The sequence below is a fragment of the Meles meles genome, chromosome 3, assembly GCF_922984935.1.
Source record: "Meles meles chromosome 3, mMelMel3.1 paternal haplotype, whole genome shotgun sequence".
In the NCBI taxonomy this organism is placed as follows: Eukaryota; Metazoa; Chordata; class Mammalia; order Carnivora; family Mustelidae; genus Meles; species Meles meles.
In genome coordinates this window covers 88,699,614-88,718,933 of record NC_060068.1, presented here as the reverse complement: position 1 = coordinate 88,718,933, position 19,320 = coordinate 88,699,614, and the positions used below count along the sequence as shown (strand labels likewise).

Here is a 19,320-nt window from a genome sequence, read left to right as displayed (position 1 = left end):
AGAGAGGAGGAAGCAGGCTCCCTGCCAAGTAGAGAGCCCGATGTAGGACTCAATCCCAGGACCCTGAGATCATGATCTGAGCTGAAGGCAGAGGTTTAACCCACTGAGCCACCCAGGCGCCTGGTCAGTTGTCCTTAAACCTACTGGATCTTTTTGCATTGGCTCATAAATCCTGTCCATCTTGCTTTTCCTCGATTTAATGGAATCTGCTTTGGGGCCTTCTGAAACAGTGAGCTTGAGGAGGAAGGCAGCGTTCTTTAACTAATCTCTGCAATTCAGTAACTCTGAGTGACAGCCTTTTCTCCTGCTATTTGGAGGACAGAGCAATTGGCTCTGCCAGCCATCTCAAGTCCTGGATTGTAAGCCACAGCCAGAACCTCTGTTAGTAGAAGTTTTTTCCTTCCATCTTTGCAAACTGAATGGTCTCAGTTGAGTGCATCTTGCTCATGTAATCTTTCTAAAAGTCCAAATAGCAACAAACATGCACCAACATTAGTTCTTCCCCAGCAGTTCCCCCAGAGCAAGGTCTTAGTAGGTAATTGTTCTGCCTTCCAAGTTATGATGTGAAATCATTTTAACAAATGTTACCCATGGTATACTGAGGATTGCCAGCTTCCCAGCCAGCAATGTCTCTGTCCTCACCTTCTCTTCCTGTACATCTTTCCTTTTTCTTAGAGCAGTGCCTTATTCCTAATATCAGCCTCTGTGTGTGTAAGGGTACAGGTTAAGCAGCTGCACAAAAGCCCAGTGACTCAAATAAGATAAAAGCTGTTTCTCTTCAGAAAGGATTAGTGGTTGGCAGAGGCTGGGGCCACTGGGGAATTACTGTTTGATGGTTACCAAGTTTCCGTTTGGGGTGTTGGAAACGTTTTGGAAATAGTGGTAGTGGTTGCACAACAGTGTGAACCGAATGCAATTAATGCCACTGAGTTATGCACTTAAAAATGGCTAAAATGGGAGTTCCGGCAGGAGTGGGAAGGAGAGTGGACCCCAGAGAGCCCTGAGCAGCCTCACCCCCATGGCCTAGTTACCATCACACCCAGGAGGAGGCGCAGCTGCCTAGCTGGCCCAGTCTCCATCACTGTCACCAGGAGGAGCAGCAGGTGGGGGGAGGTGACCAGCTCCTGCCCACCCTCTGCTCTTCAGACACCAGGCGCAGTAGCCTGAGCGCCATCACCTCCATGATGGCCGTGGGCAACAGCAAAGTCATTACAACAAAGGTTCTGGAAACAGTAAAGTGGTTCTATCAATAGGAATGAGACCAAGGAAGATATGTTTGTATACCAGACTGTCATAAAAAATAATCCCGGGAAGTACCTGTGCAGAAGAAGGCCAGCCTGCCCGCAGGCCCCAGTTTGCACCTGACCGCACCTGACCATCGGCAGCGACCACTCCTCCAGCCCTCCCTCGCAGGGAGAAGCCCTGGAGGGCGCCGACAAGCAGGGTGCAGGAGAGCAAGGCAGGCCAGGGAGATGATTCTGCAGGGGTCCTCCTTGGCAGAGTCCATCTGCCGTCTGAAGAGGACCGCTTTGAAGAAAGTAAGGAAAATTAAGATGATAACCAATGTCAGAAGCACCTCAAGATCCCTGCCAGTTTCACTTCGGTGACCCATGCAGATGTCCAGAAAACCCCAAACCATGAGATTTCACAGAGACAAAAGCAGCCAATCTACAGCTGAGAGTTGGTTGGCTTGCAAGCTTGACAGGGCAGGGCTAAGAAAATGTGGGCTTATTGTCGCTGACATCATTTGGTTTAGTCATCCAACAAGAAGAGGTAAATAAGAAATTCCAGGAATAAAAAATCAGCAAAGCCAAAGACCTTAACTGCTTGCATTATACCCATTAAACAGGTAACCAGAATTTCTAATCTGCATGATCTATGCATCATGGGGTTTCTGTTTTTACCAAAAAATGCCCCTTTTTGGTAATGATAAATGTGTTTGGTTTGGGTTTTGTTTTGTTTTGTTTTATGCCTGATTTTTCTGAACCCATCATGAAAGATTTTTAAATTGTTTCATAACTGGTCAAGTTGAGATTTTTAAGGACTTCGTTTTTAATTTGTAATAAAAGTTTACAACTTGTGGGCACCTGGGTGGCTCAGTGGGTTAAGGCCTCTGCCTTCCGTTCAGGTCATGATCTCAAGGTCCTGGGATCGAGCCCCACATCAGTGGGCTCTCTGCTCAGCGAGGAGTCTGCTTCCTCCTCTCTCTCTCTCTGCCTGCCTCTCTGCTTACTTGTGATCTCTGTCAAATAAATAAATAAATAATCTTTTTTAAAAAAGCTTACAACTTGATTTTTTTCAAAAAGACGGCACACACCTATTAATAAAAGTGTTAAACAATTTTTTAAATGGTTAAAGTGGCATTTTTGTTGTTGTTATACATGTTTTACCACAGTTTTTGAAGAAAGGTTTATTTTTCTTGCAACTAACAGTACAGAGGTGAGTGATCCAGAGCTGGGGGAGTTAGCACCACCATCCTTGGTATTACAGCTTCTGAAGTCACTGTTGTCATGTGCCGGTCGCAGCTGGCAAGACAAGTATTTATACAGACATGACTCAGGAATTTTACTCATCACCTCTTTGAGAGTCCCTTGTCCCATTGTAGATCATGTGGCCACAAATGGGGCCACAAATAGGGGAGGTGGTCACAGTATCCTGTGTCCAGTAAAAACTCAGAAAATCCTTTTACTAAAAGAAGAATTGTGGGGGGGAAGGAGAGAGATTTCAAGAAAATTGGCAGTCTATAGTGAGTTCTAGGAAATGGTGGAGCCTGTATGAACCTGGGTAGCCTGATCTTGGCATGTGATCATCCTTAGAAACTTGTCTATAAATATGATTTCATCCTTGAGGGGTAATTTTTCTTTGACCTCAACATTTATTAGTCTCTAGGAGATTACTTTTCCTTTCATTGTTAAAAAAAATAAAGCAATATCATTATTTGTTTTCTTAACACATACATAAAAATTTTTTTTGTAATGACTTGAGACAAACCTCTGCAACATTCGTATGTGTAGAGGGTTCCATGGCATTAAGTACGTTCACATTGCTGTACAAACATCACCACCATGTGTCTTCAGGGTTTTTTGTCTTCTCCAGCTGAAACTGTACCCATTAAATGATAACTCCCACCCCGCCCCCCCCCACTCCTGTCGTCCACTGTTTTTCTTTCTGGCTCTATGAATTTAACTCCTCTTGTAACCTCTTACAACTCCTCTTGTAACCTCTTGTAACCCTTACAACCTCATGTAAGTTGGAATCATATAATATTTATGTTTTTATGACTGACTTACTTTACTTAGCATAATACCTTCAAGTTATGGTTTAGCATGTATCAAAATTTCTTTCCCTTTTAAGACTGAGTAATATTACATTGTATGTCTATACCACATTTTTTAATTTTTTTTAAAGATTTTATTTATTTCTTTGATAGAAAGAGAGAGAGCATGTGAAGGGGGAGGGTCAGAGGGAGAAGCAGACTCCCTGCCTAACAGGGAAGCTGATGTGGGACTCGATCTCAAGACTCCAGGATCATGACCTGAGCCAAAGGCATTCGCTTAACCAACTGAGCCACCCAGATACCCCTATACCACATTTTCTTTATCCATTCATCCACTGATGGACATTTGGGCTACTTCCACCTCTTGGCTGTTATTCACATGATGGTGGAGTGAACTGGTGTACAGATATCTCTTTGAGTTCCTGTGGAACACACAGCCACAAGTGGAACTGCTAGATCACATGGTAATTATGTGTTTAATTTTTTAAGGACTTGCAATACTGTTTTCCACAGCTACACTTGTTACATTTGCATCAGCAGTATACAAAATCTCCAAATTCTTCACATCCTCATTAACACTATTTTCTATTTTCTATTGTTCGTATAATAGCCATACTAATGGGTGTGAAATTAAAGTGGCAAACTTGTGTTCATATGTATTTATAACTACCAAAAACAAATTTAAGTATCAATATTTGTTGTAGTCTTGTCAATGGAATTAAATGTGGAATCCCTGTAGTCCTTAAGATTACTTTTTCACTCCAAGTTTATAATACCTACAATTTTATTAAGACTCCATAGCAATCTCCTGAGGCTTAAAAAGTCAACGATTTCAGAAGTAAAATTAGATCATGAGTTTTTTTTTTTAAGTCTGTAACAATGAAGTAGAATCATTTATTAGGAGGTTGAGACAGTTTAAAAATAATTGACAATTTTACCAACCTATAGATACATGTAATAACTTCCTTTTAATGCTTTGGATCCAATTAATGATTAGTCTGTGTTTTTGTTGTTGTTTATTACTAGGAAAACACCGTAATTCTGCAGCAGCTACTTCCTCTGCGGGCCAAAGTAGCCAGACTCCTTGGCTATAGCACACATGCTGACTTTGTCCTTGAAATGAACACCGCAAAGAGTACAAGCCATGTAACAGCCTTTCTAGGTGGGGTCTTTTTTTAATCAGTTGTATATTTCCATTTTTCTTCTTCTTTGACTGTTTCACTGTATTTACCTAAATGCATATGCTCTTGTTATGTATTTGTGCTTCACAATTTGTCACAAATGTAAGATCAACATGTATTTGGCTCTTTACGGGACCTGGCAGTTTGAGAGGCAACCCCAGAGTGTAAGGTGAAGGCAATGGCCTGAGAAGCCTTCTAAAGAGAAAGAAGGAAACTTAGGGAAGATACAAAGTGATCTAATTCTGATGAGGCCTTAAGAGAGTAGGTGAATATAGGCAGTCAAGAGGATAACTCAGATGAGAACATGCCAATTTTAAATTAAATTAGGGAGAAAGTGAAATAGTCAAAATTAACCACAGTATAGAAATTGTGGTATCCATCTAAGAAGTGGAATTGCTGTATCCAAATAGACTTTCTTTATAGAGGGATTAGTGATAAAACTCATGGCTGTTAAGGGCATTGAGCAATTTTTAGTAATAGTGATCACAGGTTGCATCTGATTTATTTCCCCTGGCTTTTTGAGGAGCCTCATCTCATTGAAGAAGAATCATGTACATGAGATGGTTTCACTATTGTTTTGTTTCCTGAATTACAACATTCTGGAGTCCAAGTTCTCTGAGATAAACTTGAGCTTTGTTGATGGTGGGAGGAAGTTGTGGCTTGGTTTGGCTGGTGCTGAAAAAAAATGGGAGGGCAAGGAGCCATGAAATTAATTACAGGGAAGAAAATAGCAGTGCTGTCATAATACAGCCAGCTTTCTTCCCCTCCCTCCTTTCTTCCCCCCTTCCTTCCCCCCAGTTATCTGCACCAAATACTATAAAGGAGGAAAGACATTGGTATATGTATGAATGTGCTTGCTCCCCAAAGCAATAAATCACTGACTTTTCCCACTTCCCTCACAGATGATTTAAGCCAGAAATTAAAACCACTGGGTGAGGCAGAGCGAGAGTTTATTTTGAATTTGAAGAAAAAGGAATGTGAAGAGAGAGGTTTTGAATATGATGGCAAAATCAATGCTTGGGATCTATATTACTACATGACTCAGACAGAAGAACTCAAGTACTCCATAGATCAAGAGATCCTCAAGGAATATTTCCCAATTGAAGTGGTCACTGAAGGCTTGCTGAACATCTACCAGGAGTTGTTAGGTCTTTCATTTGAGCAAGTGGCAGATGCTCATGTATGGAATCAAAGTGTGACACTTTACACCGTGAAGGATAAAGCCACAGGAGAAGTTTTGGGACAGTTCTACTTGGACCTCTATCCAAGGTACTGAGAATCATGTTGTTAGAAGGGACCCTAGGGATTGAATTCCTACCCAGATTAAGACTCTTGTCTTCCAGAGTTCTCGTGTATGGTTCTTAGTGATGGGAGTAAAGATGTGGGCTCTGAAGTCAGAGTGTCTGGCTCCATCACTTACTAGGCAACTTGATGTTCCTATGCCTCCGTTTCTTTATCTACATTATAGCTTTGATCAAATGGGAATATTAATTCTACCTGCTTTGTAGGATTGTAAGGATAAAACGGTTGGTTAATTATGTACAAAACATTAACTGGAAGACCACCCTGCGTATAGGAATTGCTTAATAAATGTTTGCAGCCATCATCGTCATCATCATCATCATCATCATCATCATCATCTAGTTTGTGCACTGCACTTACTTAATTTAAAATTGGCCTCCAAAATATTTATTATTCAGGGAATCTCTCTGCCAGTACTCTTCAGTCTCAGTCCACTTCCCTGAGTCCGGCTGAGAGGCAGCACAAGACAGTAGGAATAGCAAAATCTTTGTAGTCATTCAAATTGAGTTGGGATGCTTAGGTGATTTAACTTGAGACTCTGTTTCCTCGTCTGTAGTGTGGGAGTGGTGATCCCTGTACAGGATTGTTTCGTGCATTAGGCTATACATACATATCACCCTGGCTAGGTAGTCAGTCACTGGTAAGAATCAAGAAAACATTGTTGTCTCTGAAGCATGTGGTAACTATGGGCTCTATAGGGCACCATCAGCCGCGAAAGGATTTGGATCACTTCCTCTCTAGGCTGCTTTCTACAACAATGCCAGCCTGTTACAATTACCAATTCATTTTACTAACTAGGCCACAGGAAATCACAGTGACCCCCTACTTTAGTGGCACAAACAAGTTTTTAACCCAGAGACTGGGTGACTTTGGGTGGCTGCTGGGAAGGAGGCTGGATAACCACATTATCCAGACAGTGGACAGTGGTGCCTTATCCCAGTGTTTTATGGACTTACTTTCACTTTCAAAATGATCTAAAAATAAGCCCTTGTCATGTAGATGGGTCTCTTTTTAGTAAGAGTGTTAGCATGCAGTTTTAAGCCAGAAATTCTTTCAGGGGAAATCCTTCAGCCCTGGAGTCTTTTAGAACTGTCCCCAGATTCTACTTCCAGGGTCACAGATAGTGGTTCTTGCCACCCCAACCTGCTGTCTCCCCGCCAACGTAGGGTTGCTTTCTTTTGCACTTTAAGATCTGACCTTTGCGAGTAGCGCTAGGCTGGGAATCAGAAGCCCATCTCTTGTGAAAGTAGTGACCTACTTAATATTCACTTCCTGTCACCTTCCTGTCACTTCCTAAAAGTGAGATGGAGTAACTTGTTTTTTTCTCAGTGACTCAAAAAAGGATATTTGGAGTAGGTTTAAGAAAAACCTGTTACTTTTTTTTAAAATCACATTTCAATGTTTATTCACTGAATACTGAAATTCTCAAACAAAACAAAACCAAAAATACTCTGATGATTCCAACATAAGATGCTTGATAGGGACATTTTTATTTTTTAATTTATTATTATTTTTTAAATTTTGTGTAGAATTTACTCCTGGGGCATAAGTTTTTGTTTCTTCAGTTTCTTCTGGGATATCTTTTTCTTCTGTGTGACCTCCTATTCTGGCTTAGGAACAGTCTGCTCTTTTTCAGTAAGGATCCTCTCAGTGCGGCAAGGAGAGCTCATGTATGGGTTAATCTGACCAGGAGCCCTGTAAGTTCTACACCGCATCTGGGGGGCACTGTTCACCAGAGAATCTACATTTAAACCCTTATGGTACAGCAATACTCTCTCCATTTTTAAACATTTTTAAACAGTAAAAATTCAGCACTCTCTTTGGGCCAGCAACCTGTGTCCATCCCCACTCTTTGGCCAGGGCACACCTCCGAAGTCTACCGTTGTAGCGATGGAATGTCCCATACTGCTTTCACAAAGTGGTATCCTTCAGATACTTGGTGGCTTCTTGGATATGTCTACCTTTGATGGCTTGGGCAGTTTCACATATGTTCTTAAAGTGTACATGAAAATTTGAAACTCTTGATTTGCATGATTTTGTAGGGTTTTCTGGGTCAAGTGACTAGCAGAACCATCACCTCAGGTCACTTAGGGAAAGAGTGATAGGGACATTTTTAAAAATCATGATTTTATAGACAAAATATGAAAAAGGTAAAATGTCAGAATAAAGAAGACTTTAAAATTAAATAAATCAAGTTTTTTCTTAAAAGGAAAGATTAAAAACCCCTCGATGCCACTGACTTTTAAATCAGTAGAAAGTCCTTGATTTTTTTTTTAAGATTTTATTTATTTATTTGACAGGGAGAGATCACAAGTAGCAGAGAAGCAGGCAGAGAGAGAGGAAGCAGGAACCCCGCTGAGCAGAGAGCCCAATGTGGGACTTGATCCCAGGACCCTGAGATCATGACCTGAGCTGAAGGCAGTGGCTTAACCCACTGAGCCACCCAGGTGCCCCGAAAGTCCTTGATTTTTAAGCTATTCTTAGACTTTAAAAGTTCTCCAAATATCTCAGCCCTTGTCTGTCTAAAACGGTAGCACCCATATTACTCTCAAATGAAGAATATGCTTTTGGGGGGAAAAAAACACATTTTTTGGCCTTTCTTAATGTACTAAGAAGCACTAAATATAATAGGGTTAACATGTCCAGATTACTTTAGTTTTCCCCTGTTAAAAATGAGGTTTATAGATCTGTTTACACACTTACAATCAACTATATGAAATTATTGTAAAAAGCCCTGAGTAGCCCATTGAGGCACCGGTTATCACATTTAGTGTATCGTTTCTGGGGTACCCATCCACAGCTTCTGTCCCCGCCTCTGTCTGCCTTCTCTTCCCATGTCCCTGCTCAGTGCTGACTCAGCCTGTTGAGTAGATCTCATTTGTAGGTCTGGCACACACTGTGTTCCTGTCTTTCCTTCAGAAGTAGAGGATTTTTTCTGTTCTCTTGGCCTTGGCAGTGGGTTTTCTCCAGTGCTCTTAGCACAACAGCGTTTCTTGCTCTCCCTCAGAGAAGTGAGGCAATGCTTCATTCCTCTGTCAAGGCAGCTGCTCCCTCTCCAGGCCTGCATCAGGACTGATGCTCCAGCAGGGCATCAGCCTGCTACCCTCTTCGTGTGCGGCCTCAGCGAGGTTCTGGGTGAAGACCCTGCACACAGAGGCAGAACGTCCTTATCTATAGTGCCCAGGGGCTCCCCGATTTCTCTGGTCCACTGTGGCCTTTAACAATTTGTTAAAAGACTTCTCTTACTGGTTTCTGTAGTATTTGCCCTGGGTTAAAAAATGCGCTTGCTTCCTTGCTGCCTCTCCCCTTGGTGACATCAGTCTTAAACTATAAGTTACTTGATTGCCTTCCCATTAGTGATGAATTCAAGAAAAGTGGTGATTTGGAGATTGTGTAGCATATTGTTGTTATGGATAGGAGCAGTATCCTTTCCAGCTTTGTACCACATCATAGGAAGCAGGAAAAAGCTGGTTGTTTAGTTTTGTTTTGCTTTTTTAACTTGAAAAGCAGCAGCAGGGAAAGCAGGTCAATAAGGAGTCACCAAGAAAGATAATATAAACAAGGGTGTATATCTATCAAAACCTATCAAAGTAAAATGTTCTACCCCAAACCTGAATGTACTACTAATCCTCTGAGGGGTGGGGGGGGGGGGGGATGGAAACCTACTTCTAGAATAAAATCCAATTGCACATAGCTTTTTGAGAGACCATCATTGATACCCCATTGTTTAAAAATAGACAACTTTATAGTGTAATTTATGTTTTTCCCAAGCTAACGAAAAGCATTCTGTTTCAAAAAGGCCTGACTAGTTTATAAGAGGAGCACATTTAATTGTGAACACTGATTCTTCCTTCCTTGAATAAAAGGAACAATCTTATTGTCTGGTATTTGGTTCTTATCAATTCTGATTTTAAGAAAAATCTGTTTAGTAAACCAAACTATATCTTTTATTTCAAGTTTGCTTTAACATAATGTAGTATTTAGTGACACCATCTTTGAAGAAGGAAAGTAAGATCCCATCAAAGTAAACATTGGACTCTACAATGGGTGTGGTGTATATTCTTGATTCTTACATTACAGTTTTTCCACAGAAGAAACCTTGGAGATAAAACTCATGTGCAGTGATAGTGGGGTTTTTGTCTGCACAGTTTTAGTTTATCCATTTTAATATAATGACCTACTTTCTCAAGGGTAGATTACGTGTTTCAAAGCATCCTTTGGTATCAAATAAGGCTTCGTGATTGAGAGAGGTCACAGCAGTGTTGTTGCTACAGAAGAATGTTCCTGTCTTACCAGTGATGCTTCTGGTTCCCAGGGAAGGAAAGTACAACCACGCAGCCTGCTTTGGTCTCCAGCCTGGCTGCCTCCTACCTGATGGGAACCGCATGATGTCCGTGGCTGCCCTCGTGGTGAACTTCTCGCAGCCAACAGCAGGCCGGCCCTCTCTCCTGAGACACGATGAGGTGCGGACCTACTTCCATGAATTTGGTCACGTCATGCATCAGATTTGTGCACAGGTGAGTGATTTTTTTTTTTAATCTTAAATCTGCCAGTTGTTTTCCCGGCTTTTTATTTTTTCTACTGCTTTTTGGTTCCTCCCCTTCATGTTTTTTCAGAAGCTGAACATGCTCAAGAATCTCATAGGCGGGGTGCCTGGGTGGCTCAGTGAGTTAAGCATCTGCTTTCAGCTCAGGTCAGGATCCCAGGGTCCTGGAATCTCATAGGCCTTCTGTAAAAACAAAATTTTTCTTACTCCTCTTACATAGCATATTTTTTGCTCAGAGGTTAATCCCCTGATGAAGGATCTTCATTGAATACCATCCTATGGAAAAATAAGATTATCACCAACTCTTATAGATACTCTGCTTTTTCTATTTTATTCTTTTCTTCTCCATAGGAACAGATAAACTGCTATAATCTCTCTTTTCTGCTTGTTAATGCTTTGTTTAGTTGAGTGGTTTTCAACTGTCTCAGACTCTACTCCTTTTTTTTTTTCAAGATTTTATTTATTTATTTGACAGAGAGAGAAATCACAAGTAGGCAGAAAGGGGGAAAGCAGGCTTCCCACTGAGTAGAGAGCCCGATGCGGGGCTCCATCCCAGGACCCTGAGATCATGACCTGAGCCGAACTCAGGAGGCTTAACCCACTGAGTCACCCAGGTGCCCCTCAGACTCTACTCATTTTTAATAATAAATATGTTGAAACACCTCCTATGAGTAGCTTCAAATTAAAATCATAGATAATATAGTATAACCATGTGAAGAATTTGTCCAGAAGGGCGTATGTGTGTGCAGTGCATTGCTACTGATTTGTAATACAGTTCAGTAAACTAGGGCCACACTATTTGAGGATAATCCACATGAGCTTATTAATATTTGACTGTTATCTGACATGAGAAAACATTGAGTTAGTAGTTCTAACAGTTTAGAAAACTGATATTAACAGAAATGGAGGAACAGTTTTCCAGATTTGAAATCTCTGTATATCTCTAAAGGCAAACTTTTTTTTTTTTTCAAAGATTTCATTTATCTATTTGACAGAGAGAGATCACAAGTAGATAGAGAGGCAGGCAGAGAGAGAGAGAGAGAGAGAGGGAAGCAGGCTCCCTGCCGAGCAGAGAGCCCGATGCGGGACTCGATCCCAGGACCCTGAGATCATGACCTGAGCCGAAGGCAGCGGCTTAACCCACTGAGCCACCCAGGCGCCCTAAAGGCAAACTTTTTAATAAGAAGCTTTTTTGGGGGCGCCTGGGTGGTCCTGGGATCGAGTCCCGTATTGGGCTCTCTGCTCAGCAGGGAGCCTGCTTCCCCTCTCTCTCTGCCTGCCTCTCTATCTACTTATGATCTCTCTCTGTCAAATAAATAAATAAAATCTTTTAAAAAAAAAAAAAAGAAGCTTTTTGTTAGAATAGTTTTCGATTTACGGTAAAGTTACAAAGATAGTACAAAAATTGCCCACATACCCCTCACCCTGTTTCCTCTACTGCTGACGTCTAGTGTTACTGTAACAGATTTGTCACAACCAAGAAGCCAGTATTGCTGCAGTACTCCTAACTAGACTTAGCACTCCATTTGGATTTTACTCATTTTTCCCTAACTACCTTTCTCCATACAGAGAATTTTTTTAGTTGACACAATGTCCTCACTGAACATAAAATAAATACCATTTTTATGTTTTCCCGATAGATGCCTGGACATGGCTCTGTAGTAAGACATAATGAAGTCTTCATTAGGAATAACCCTGAATCCAGCAGTGAAAACTACAGACTGATTTGTGTTTGTGTTGTCAGCCAAGCGCTAGACTGGTATTGCCAACTGTCTTGGTTCAGGTTGCTGTAGCAGAATATCATAGCCTGGGTGGCTTAGAAGAAGCAGAATTTTATTTCTCAGTCAGTTCTGGAGGTTACAAGTCCAGGATAAATGTGCTGGCAGTTTTGGTATCTGGTAGGAACCTGCTTTCTGGTTGTGAGACAGTGCCTTCTCACTATGTGGTTACATAGCGGAAGGGTGGGGGAGCTCCTTAGGATCTCTTTTATAAGGACACTAATCCCATTCATGGAGGCTCTCCTGTCATGACCGAACTACCTCCCAAAGGCCTCATCTCCTATCATCACGTTGGGAAATAGGTTTCAACATATGAATTGGGGGGAACAGAGACATTCCATATTGGTCGATAGCACCAGTGGTGACACGATTTTCCAAAATGGTGAATGTTTCTTGGGAAAGTTACGAGCAAAAAAGCAATCTTGCTTTGATTTACATAGGTGATCCCCATAGTTAAGAGTCCTGGAAATTGGGGCACCTGGATGGCTCAGTTAAGCATCTGCCTTCGGCTCATGTTGTGATCCCAGGTTCCTGGGATCAAGCCCCACATCAGGCTCCCTGCTCTGTAGGGAGGGTGCTTCTCCCTCTCCCTCTCTGCCTCTCTGCCTACTTGTGATATCTCTCTCTCTCTAATAAATAAATAAAATTGTAAAAAAAAAAAAAAAATGAGTCTTGGAAATTAAAAATGGGTACAAAATACTTTACAGAAATACATGCAGTGGAGTTCGTTTAAACCCAGGCTCACTTAATTATAGACTTTTTACTTAGGTGAATGTCCAGTAGGACATACGAATGGCGTGCAGCATATGGGACAATTTTTTTTGTCCTGACATGTGCAGTTCATTCCTAGACATCTTGTGTCCCTGGCCTCCAGAATAGCCCCTAGTCATTGTAATAACCAAAACTGCACCCACTCAGTTCCAAAATACTACAGTCACTATTATTAAAAAACTGTTTAGTTCTTTCAAACCTTTTATCTTTACATTCTGGTGTTTCCATGTTTATTTAAACATATAGCAATTTTTGTCCTGTGTTTCATCTAAGGAAAGGAAATCTTCCAGAACAACCTAAATTTTCTTTCTTACACAGTTTTGGAGTACTTTCACAGCTATAGGGTTCCTGAAATACTTATTTTAATCTGCATCCATTCTATGGCCGCTTCCTGTAATTAGGATAAGTCTAGTTTCCATCTTTCTAAAATATTTTATGAGTAATTTAGAAAAGTCAAATACCTTTTGAAATTTCAGACTTTTCAGGATGCCTGCGTGGTTCAGTTCGTTAAGTGGCTGCCTTTAGCCCAGGTCGTGATCCCAAGATCCTGGGATCGAGTCGCACATCTGGTTCCTGGCTCAGCAGAGAGCCTTCTTCTTCCCCCCACTCTGCCTGCTACTCTCCCCGCTTGTGTTCTCCCTCTCTGTTAAATGAATAAATAAAATCTTTTTAAAATAAATAAATAAATAAATTTCAGACTTTTGGAATATTACTTAGATTATCCAAGATCCAGTTATATATTTGTACACACATAAACTAATGTTTTTAGAATACTAGATCTTTTTTGGATACGAGGATTGTCTGAAAGTCTGATTTAGGCTGTGGATACCTCTTCTAAGAAAATGTACATACATCTCATATACTCAGAGTTTTACACAGGGCTCCAAAGGGCTCACAGATTCCTTGAAGCCCAGACCATAATGAATTCCAAATTAAAGAACTCCCAGGTTAGAGCAGTTTCCTCATTTTTTTTTTAAGGTTTTATTTATTTATTTGACAGAGAGAGATCACAGGTAGATAGAGAGGCAGGCAGAGAGAGAGAGAGAGGGAAGCAGGCTCCCTGCCAAGCAGAGAGCCCGATGCGGGACTCGATCCCAGGACCTGAGATCATGACCTGAGCCGAAGGCAGCGGCTTAACCCACTGAGCCACCCAGGCGCCCCCAGTTTCCTCATTTGTATATGGATGATCAGCTAATGATTTCACAAGAAGGTAACTCGGTGTCTTGATCATAGATAATAGTGATTCTTGCAAAGGGTTTTCAGTGCTCTTCCTGTGTGTTCTTGTTTTCAGAACAGTCCTCTTTGAACCTGAATATCATATGCTTACCACGTGCTCATAATGTATTTCTCTACCACTCTGTTATTCTCATGATCTTTTATGTTACTTTTGATCCTTTGAGATGGCCACTTTTAGTGCTGGAAAATAATGTTCCTGGTGTTATGCCCTTTTAGAGCTCTTTGACTCATGACTGAAATACATAAACTATGAAAAATAATATATACATTAATCAGTATATATACTGATATGCTGGTAACAGTATATATGGAGATGATCGTGTTTGTATATGGGGTCTCTGTCTTGAAACAGGGGACTATTTTCAATTCTTATAGTTTGCCTAACTTCCTCCATGAACACCAAATGTGTCATGTAGTTAAATATACATGGTACAATCCCTTGATTGGTCATCTCCTCCTGAGATTATCTGTGAAAAATATTTTTTGTCTATTCTTTCAAATGTACTTTAATGTCTTAAGAACTTTTAAAGATATGAACATTGAATTAGTATGTTGTACACCTGAAACTAATATAATATTATATGTCCACTATAGCTCAATTAAAATTTTTTATTTTTTTTAAGATTTTATTTATTTATTTGACAGAGAGAGTGAGAGAGCACAAAGAGGGGGAGCAGCAGAGGGAGAAAGGAAAAGCAGGCTCCTTGCTGAGCAGGGAGCCTGATGTGGGGCTCGATCTTAGGACCCTGAGATCATGACCTGAGCCGAAGGCAGATGCTTAACCATCTGAGCCACCCAGGCACCCCTCAATTGGAAAATGTTACAAAGAACTTTTAAGTTAATCATAGAGAGAACCAATAATCAGTACTTTTGTCTCAAGAGTAGTAGGCACACAATCACTTTCCTGTAGCTTTATAATAATTTCACAACCTTTTGTATTGACCTAAACTGGGTGGTAGTGAATAAGAAGCTTAATAGCTTCTGTATTTAGTAATACTTCTAACTTCTCGGAGTAATACATAATGAATTAAATATTTGCCATACAGGGGTCCCTAGGTGGCTAGTCAGTTTAAGTGTCTGACTCTTGATTTTGGCCCAGGTGATGATCTAAGGATTATTTGATTAAGCCCCGAATCAGCCTTTGCACTAGGTGAGGAGCCTGCTTGAGATTCTCTCTCAAAAAAAAAAAAAAAAAAAGTTCTCCCTCTCCATCTGCCCCTCCCTTCCTTTCTCTCTTTCTCTAGTTTAAAAAAAAAAAAATGACATACACATCTACTAGATTGATTTTAAGATATAGCAGCTCAGTGTCTGGGTTCCCCACTTTGGCATTGTGCAAGTGTGATGACCAGAAGAGCTCGTTGGAGCTTGTCATAGCAATATTTAAATGTGGCTGCCAGAACATCCAGTTTTCAAACATGTAGGTGCACTAGTTCAATAGGTCTACTATTTCAACATTCAGGAGATGAGTTTCACCTATATTTTCTTGTGTTAATACTATGGGGCATATAATTTTGAAGATAGCAATCAAGAGGTAGCATCTCTAGTATCTGTTCCTATTTCTTGACTTTACCGTGGTTTGATCCCTCAGTAAGCACTGGCCTTTTGAACTTTGCTAGAAAGGAAAAGTAATGCTTTTTAAAAGCTTCCATAATGATATCTGAGTTGGTGTGCACATTAGGAGTAGTGAGTTGTGGACTATTAGAGATCATTATTTTAAAGCAACACAGGGCGCTCCTGGTGGCACAGTTGGTTAAGCATCCAACTCTTGGTTTCAGCTCAGATAGTGATCTCATGGTTGTGAGATCAAACCCTGCATCAAGCTCTGCTCACAATGGAGTCTGCTTGAGATTCTCTCCCACTCTCCTGTATGTGTGTGCGCTGTCTCTCACTCTCAAAAAAGAATAATAATAATAAGATAAAATAAAGAAGTCTTAAAGCAACACAGAATCACAATCAAGCCTTACTACTTACAAGTGAAAAGGATGGAAAGGCAGAAAAACTTCAAATTATGTAATTCCAGATAATATGTTAATTTGGTCAAAAGACTAATAGAGAGCTTCTTTTTTTTTTTTTTTTAAAGATTTTATTTTATTTATTTGACAGAGAGAGAGAGAGAGATCACAAGTAGGCAGAGAGGCAGGCAGAGAGAGAGGAGGAAGCAGGCTCCCCGCGGAGCAGAGAGCCCGATGCGGGGCTCGATCCCAGGACCCTGAGATCATGACCTGAGCCAAAGGCAGCGGCTTAATCCACTGAACCACCCAGGCGCCCCTAATAGAGAGCTTCTTGTCTTGTAAATAAACCCAGTGATACAGGGGTCCGGAAGGCACCCTAGGTTTAGGATAAGAACAGTGCCTTAGGGACACCTGGGTAGCTCAGTCAGTTCAACGTCCAACTCTTGGTTTCATCTCTGGTTTTGATCTCTGGGTAGTGGGATCAGTTCCCTATGTGTGGGGCTGCACACTTGACAAGGAGTTGGCTTGGGATTTCACACTCTGCCCCTCCTGCAGCTTGTAAATGCTCTATCCCATAAGTAAATATTAATTAAAAAAAAAACAAACACTGCATTAAAAATCATCTGTGTACTTGTGGGCCAGACTATGGGACTTTTAGCAAGTTATTGCACTTTCTTGAGCCATCTCATTTTTCTCATTCATAAATGAGGACAACAATTCTCATACCTACTTCCCTGGGTGCCTGCAAGATTTAATAATGTATGAAAAGTACTTGGGAAAGTATTAAGTGCCATACATATTTGAAGTATTCTTCTAAAAATATTTATACATAACCCTTTGAGGATCAATATATAACACACAAGTCATAATTTAAGAGGAGGAAAAAGGTTGCCATTAGGCAAGGTACTGTCACTTCCTGTTTAAAAAATTCACAAATGCCTACCCTCAGCAGAGTTTTGGGTGAAGATCTATAGAAGGTGATTAGAAACCATCAGGGTTAGGGGCGCTTCGGTGGCATAGTGCTTAAGCCTCCGGCTCTTGGTTTCTGCTCAGGTCATGACCTCAGGGTCTTGACAACAAGCCCTGCCTAGGCTCTGTGCTCATCGGAGAGTCTGGTTGGGATTCTCTCTCCCCCTACCCCTCCCGCTCATGTACACTCTCTCCTGCATGCGCGTTCTCTCTTAAATGAATCTGTTTTAAAAAAGAACCATCAGATTTGTGTTTGTTTTTCTGTTTTAACATGTTGATTGGCTCTTTGGAAATTTGATTCCTGAAGCTAGAGCAGAATGAGCAGTTTTGAATATTGTGAATGGTGGGAAATGAGTTAAAAAGAATGTGCATTTGTTTGGTCTTCAGTATTAATACCAAAAAATAGATCCTTGGAGGAAGCCAAGGACAAGCATGATCAGACCAGCCAAGACCATACGTGGTTAGGCAAACTGGGCAGGCTAAGAAGGATAATAGCAGCCAAGATTTAGTGAGCCAGACGCTGCAGTCAGTGCCTTCCATTCATTAGTTAATTTTATCCTCACAGTTATTTCCTGAAGTAGATTTACTAACCTACTTACTTCTTAAACTGTTGTTATTCCTCCCATTTCCATGTAGAGAAGACTGAAACTCGGGAGGGTTGAATGGTTCACCCACGATCTGATGGTCATGCTCTTCACCACCCTATGGCCCATAACCACTTTTGTGCTCTCAGTCCCATGCGCTAGAGACCACACTGTGTCTTGTGGTTGGAATTTGATCTCCCAAGTATGTATTCCTGTCAGACAGACATTTTTCTCCTCAGCCTCTTGAATGACATTCCCTCTAAATCAACCACATGGAATCATATGTGGAATGAATGAATTTATCTTGTTCCACATTTCCCTCTGTGTAAAGGTGACCTTTCTTTTTCAGCCTTCTAGTATAGTAAACACTTATCAACAAGCTTGTTGCCTCTGCTCCCTATCCCCACCCCTGCATGGTTCGAGATTCCATCATCAGTGTTAGAAGTGATTTCTTTCAGGATCTCTTGTTTGTTATTTTATGCATTTGTGTGTTTATTTCCTTATATGAGCACACATGTACACAAAACTAACGCTTGATGTCAGCTTGGGTCATGATCTCAGAGCCTCAGGCCCTCTGCTGGCCGTGGAGCCTGCTTAAGATTCTCTGGCCCTTTTCTTCTGCCCCTCCCTGCTATCCTACCTTCACCACCACCTTCCCTGACCACTCTCAGAGGCAAGTTTTCTCTCTCTCTCTTTCTTAAAAAAAAAAAAAAAAAAAAGGTGGTATTTAAGGCCTTTGCGGATTGTCTTTTAAATTATGGTGGTGATACTGATCTGCCAAACTATGAGGCTGCTGTGAAGATTAATAAGCAAGTTAGCAAAGTGTTCTTCAGGGTCTCTTTACTACTATTATTACTTCCATTGATGGGTAGGTGTATGTGAAGTTAAAAGTATGAACTTTAACCCTCTATTTCTGGCAGAGTCTGGGAGACAGTGGCACTTTTCTTTTTCTGATGCTTTGTTACATAAACATCTGAGCATCCCTGGATTTAGGGGTAAATCAGACAAGTCAGGCTATGAAATGACTGCTAGGAAATCAACAGGGGGTCACCTTACACAGCCAGAATCCATTCTCCTGGGGCCTTTTCTTTTTCTAAACAGTACACTTAACTGATTTCAGCAACTGCTTTTTCTTTGAGTTGGGATGTGGAATCATGACTATAAAACTTCCGTTGCAACCCCTAAAAGCATTCGGTCGTTTCATTAGAACAATAATCCATTAAGACTTCGGTCTTTATAGACACCAAAAGCTCACATGACTTTTGAGCTCCAGTTTATATAATTTTGCTCTAGCTCCTGTTATGTTATCTAAATTGAGAAGTTAATCTCTATAGCATCAAGTGATCTCTTGTAAAAATTTTAAGCATCCTATTGTCTGTTAAAAAAAGGTAATGATGAAAATCCTCATTGTTTTAGACAACTTTCTTCCTCTCAAGAAATTATAACCAAACAGAAATCTGAGTGTACATTGTTTTCTAGGCTTTTATTGTCAGAACATTTCTTGCAGCATTTATGCTCTAAAACTTCTTGAGGTATCACCTACAGAATGATTTGTTAATCAGATTACTTTTGTTTATTTCACAATGCTCTGCTTTATCTGGGATGTATATTAACATCAGTGGTTACTATAGCCTGGAAGCTACTATATATTCAACACCTTCAAATTGTTCTTGTGGAAAACTATATAAAGGACTTTTGAGGGTACTTTGGAACCTACAGTTTAA

At 40.7% G+C, this 19,320-nt stretch overlaps 1 protein-coding gene across 4 annotated transcripts in view; it reads left to right on the top strand.

The window, feature by feature from the left end:
- The window catches only part of NLN (neurolysin), a 100,651-nt gene that overhangs the window by 64,159 nt on the left and 17,172 nt on the right, over window positions 1-19,320 (top strand). For all 4 annotated transcript variants that reach the window (XM_046001007.1, XM_046001009.1, XM_046001006.1 and 1 more), the window contains 3 exons: window positions 4,304-4,439; window positions 5,361-5,727; window positions 10,076-10,277. In XM_046001007.1, coding sequence (XP_045856963.1) covers window positions 4,304-4,439; window positions 5,361-5,727; window positions 10,076-10,277 — 705 coding nt within the window. The remainder of the gene's footprint in view (window positions 1-4,303; window positions 4,440-5,360; window positions 5,728-10,075; window positions 10,278-19,320) is intronic.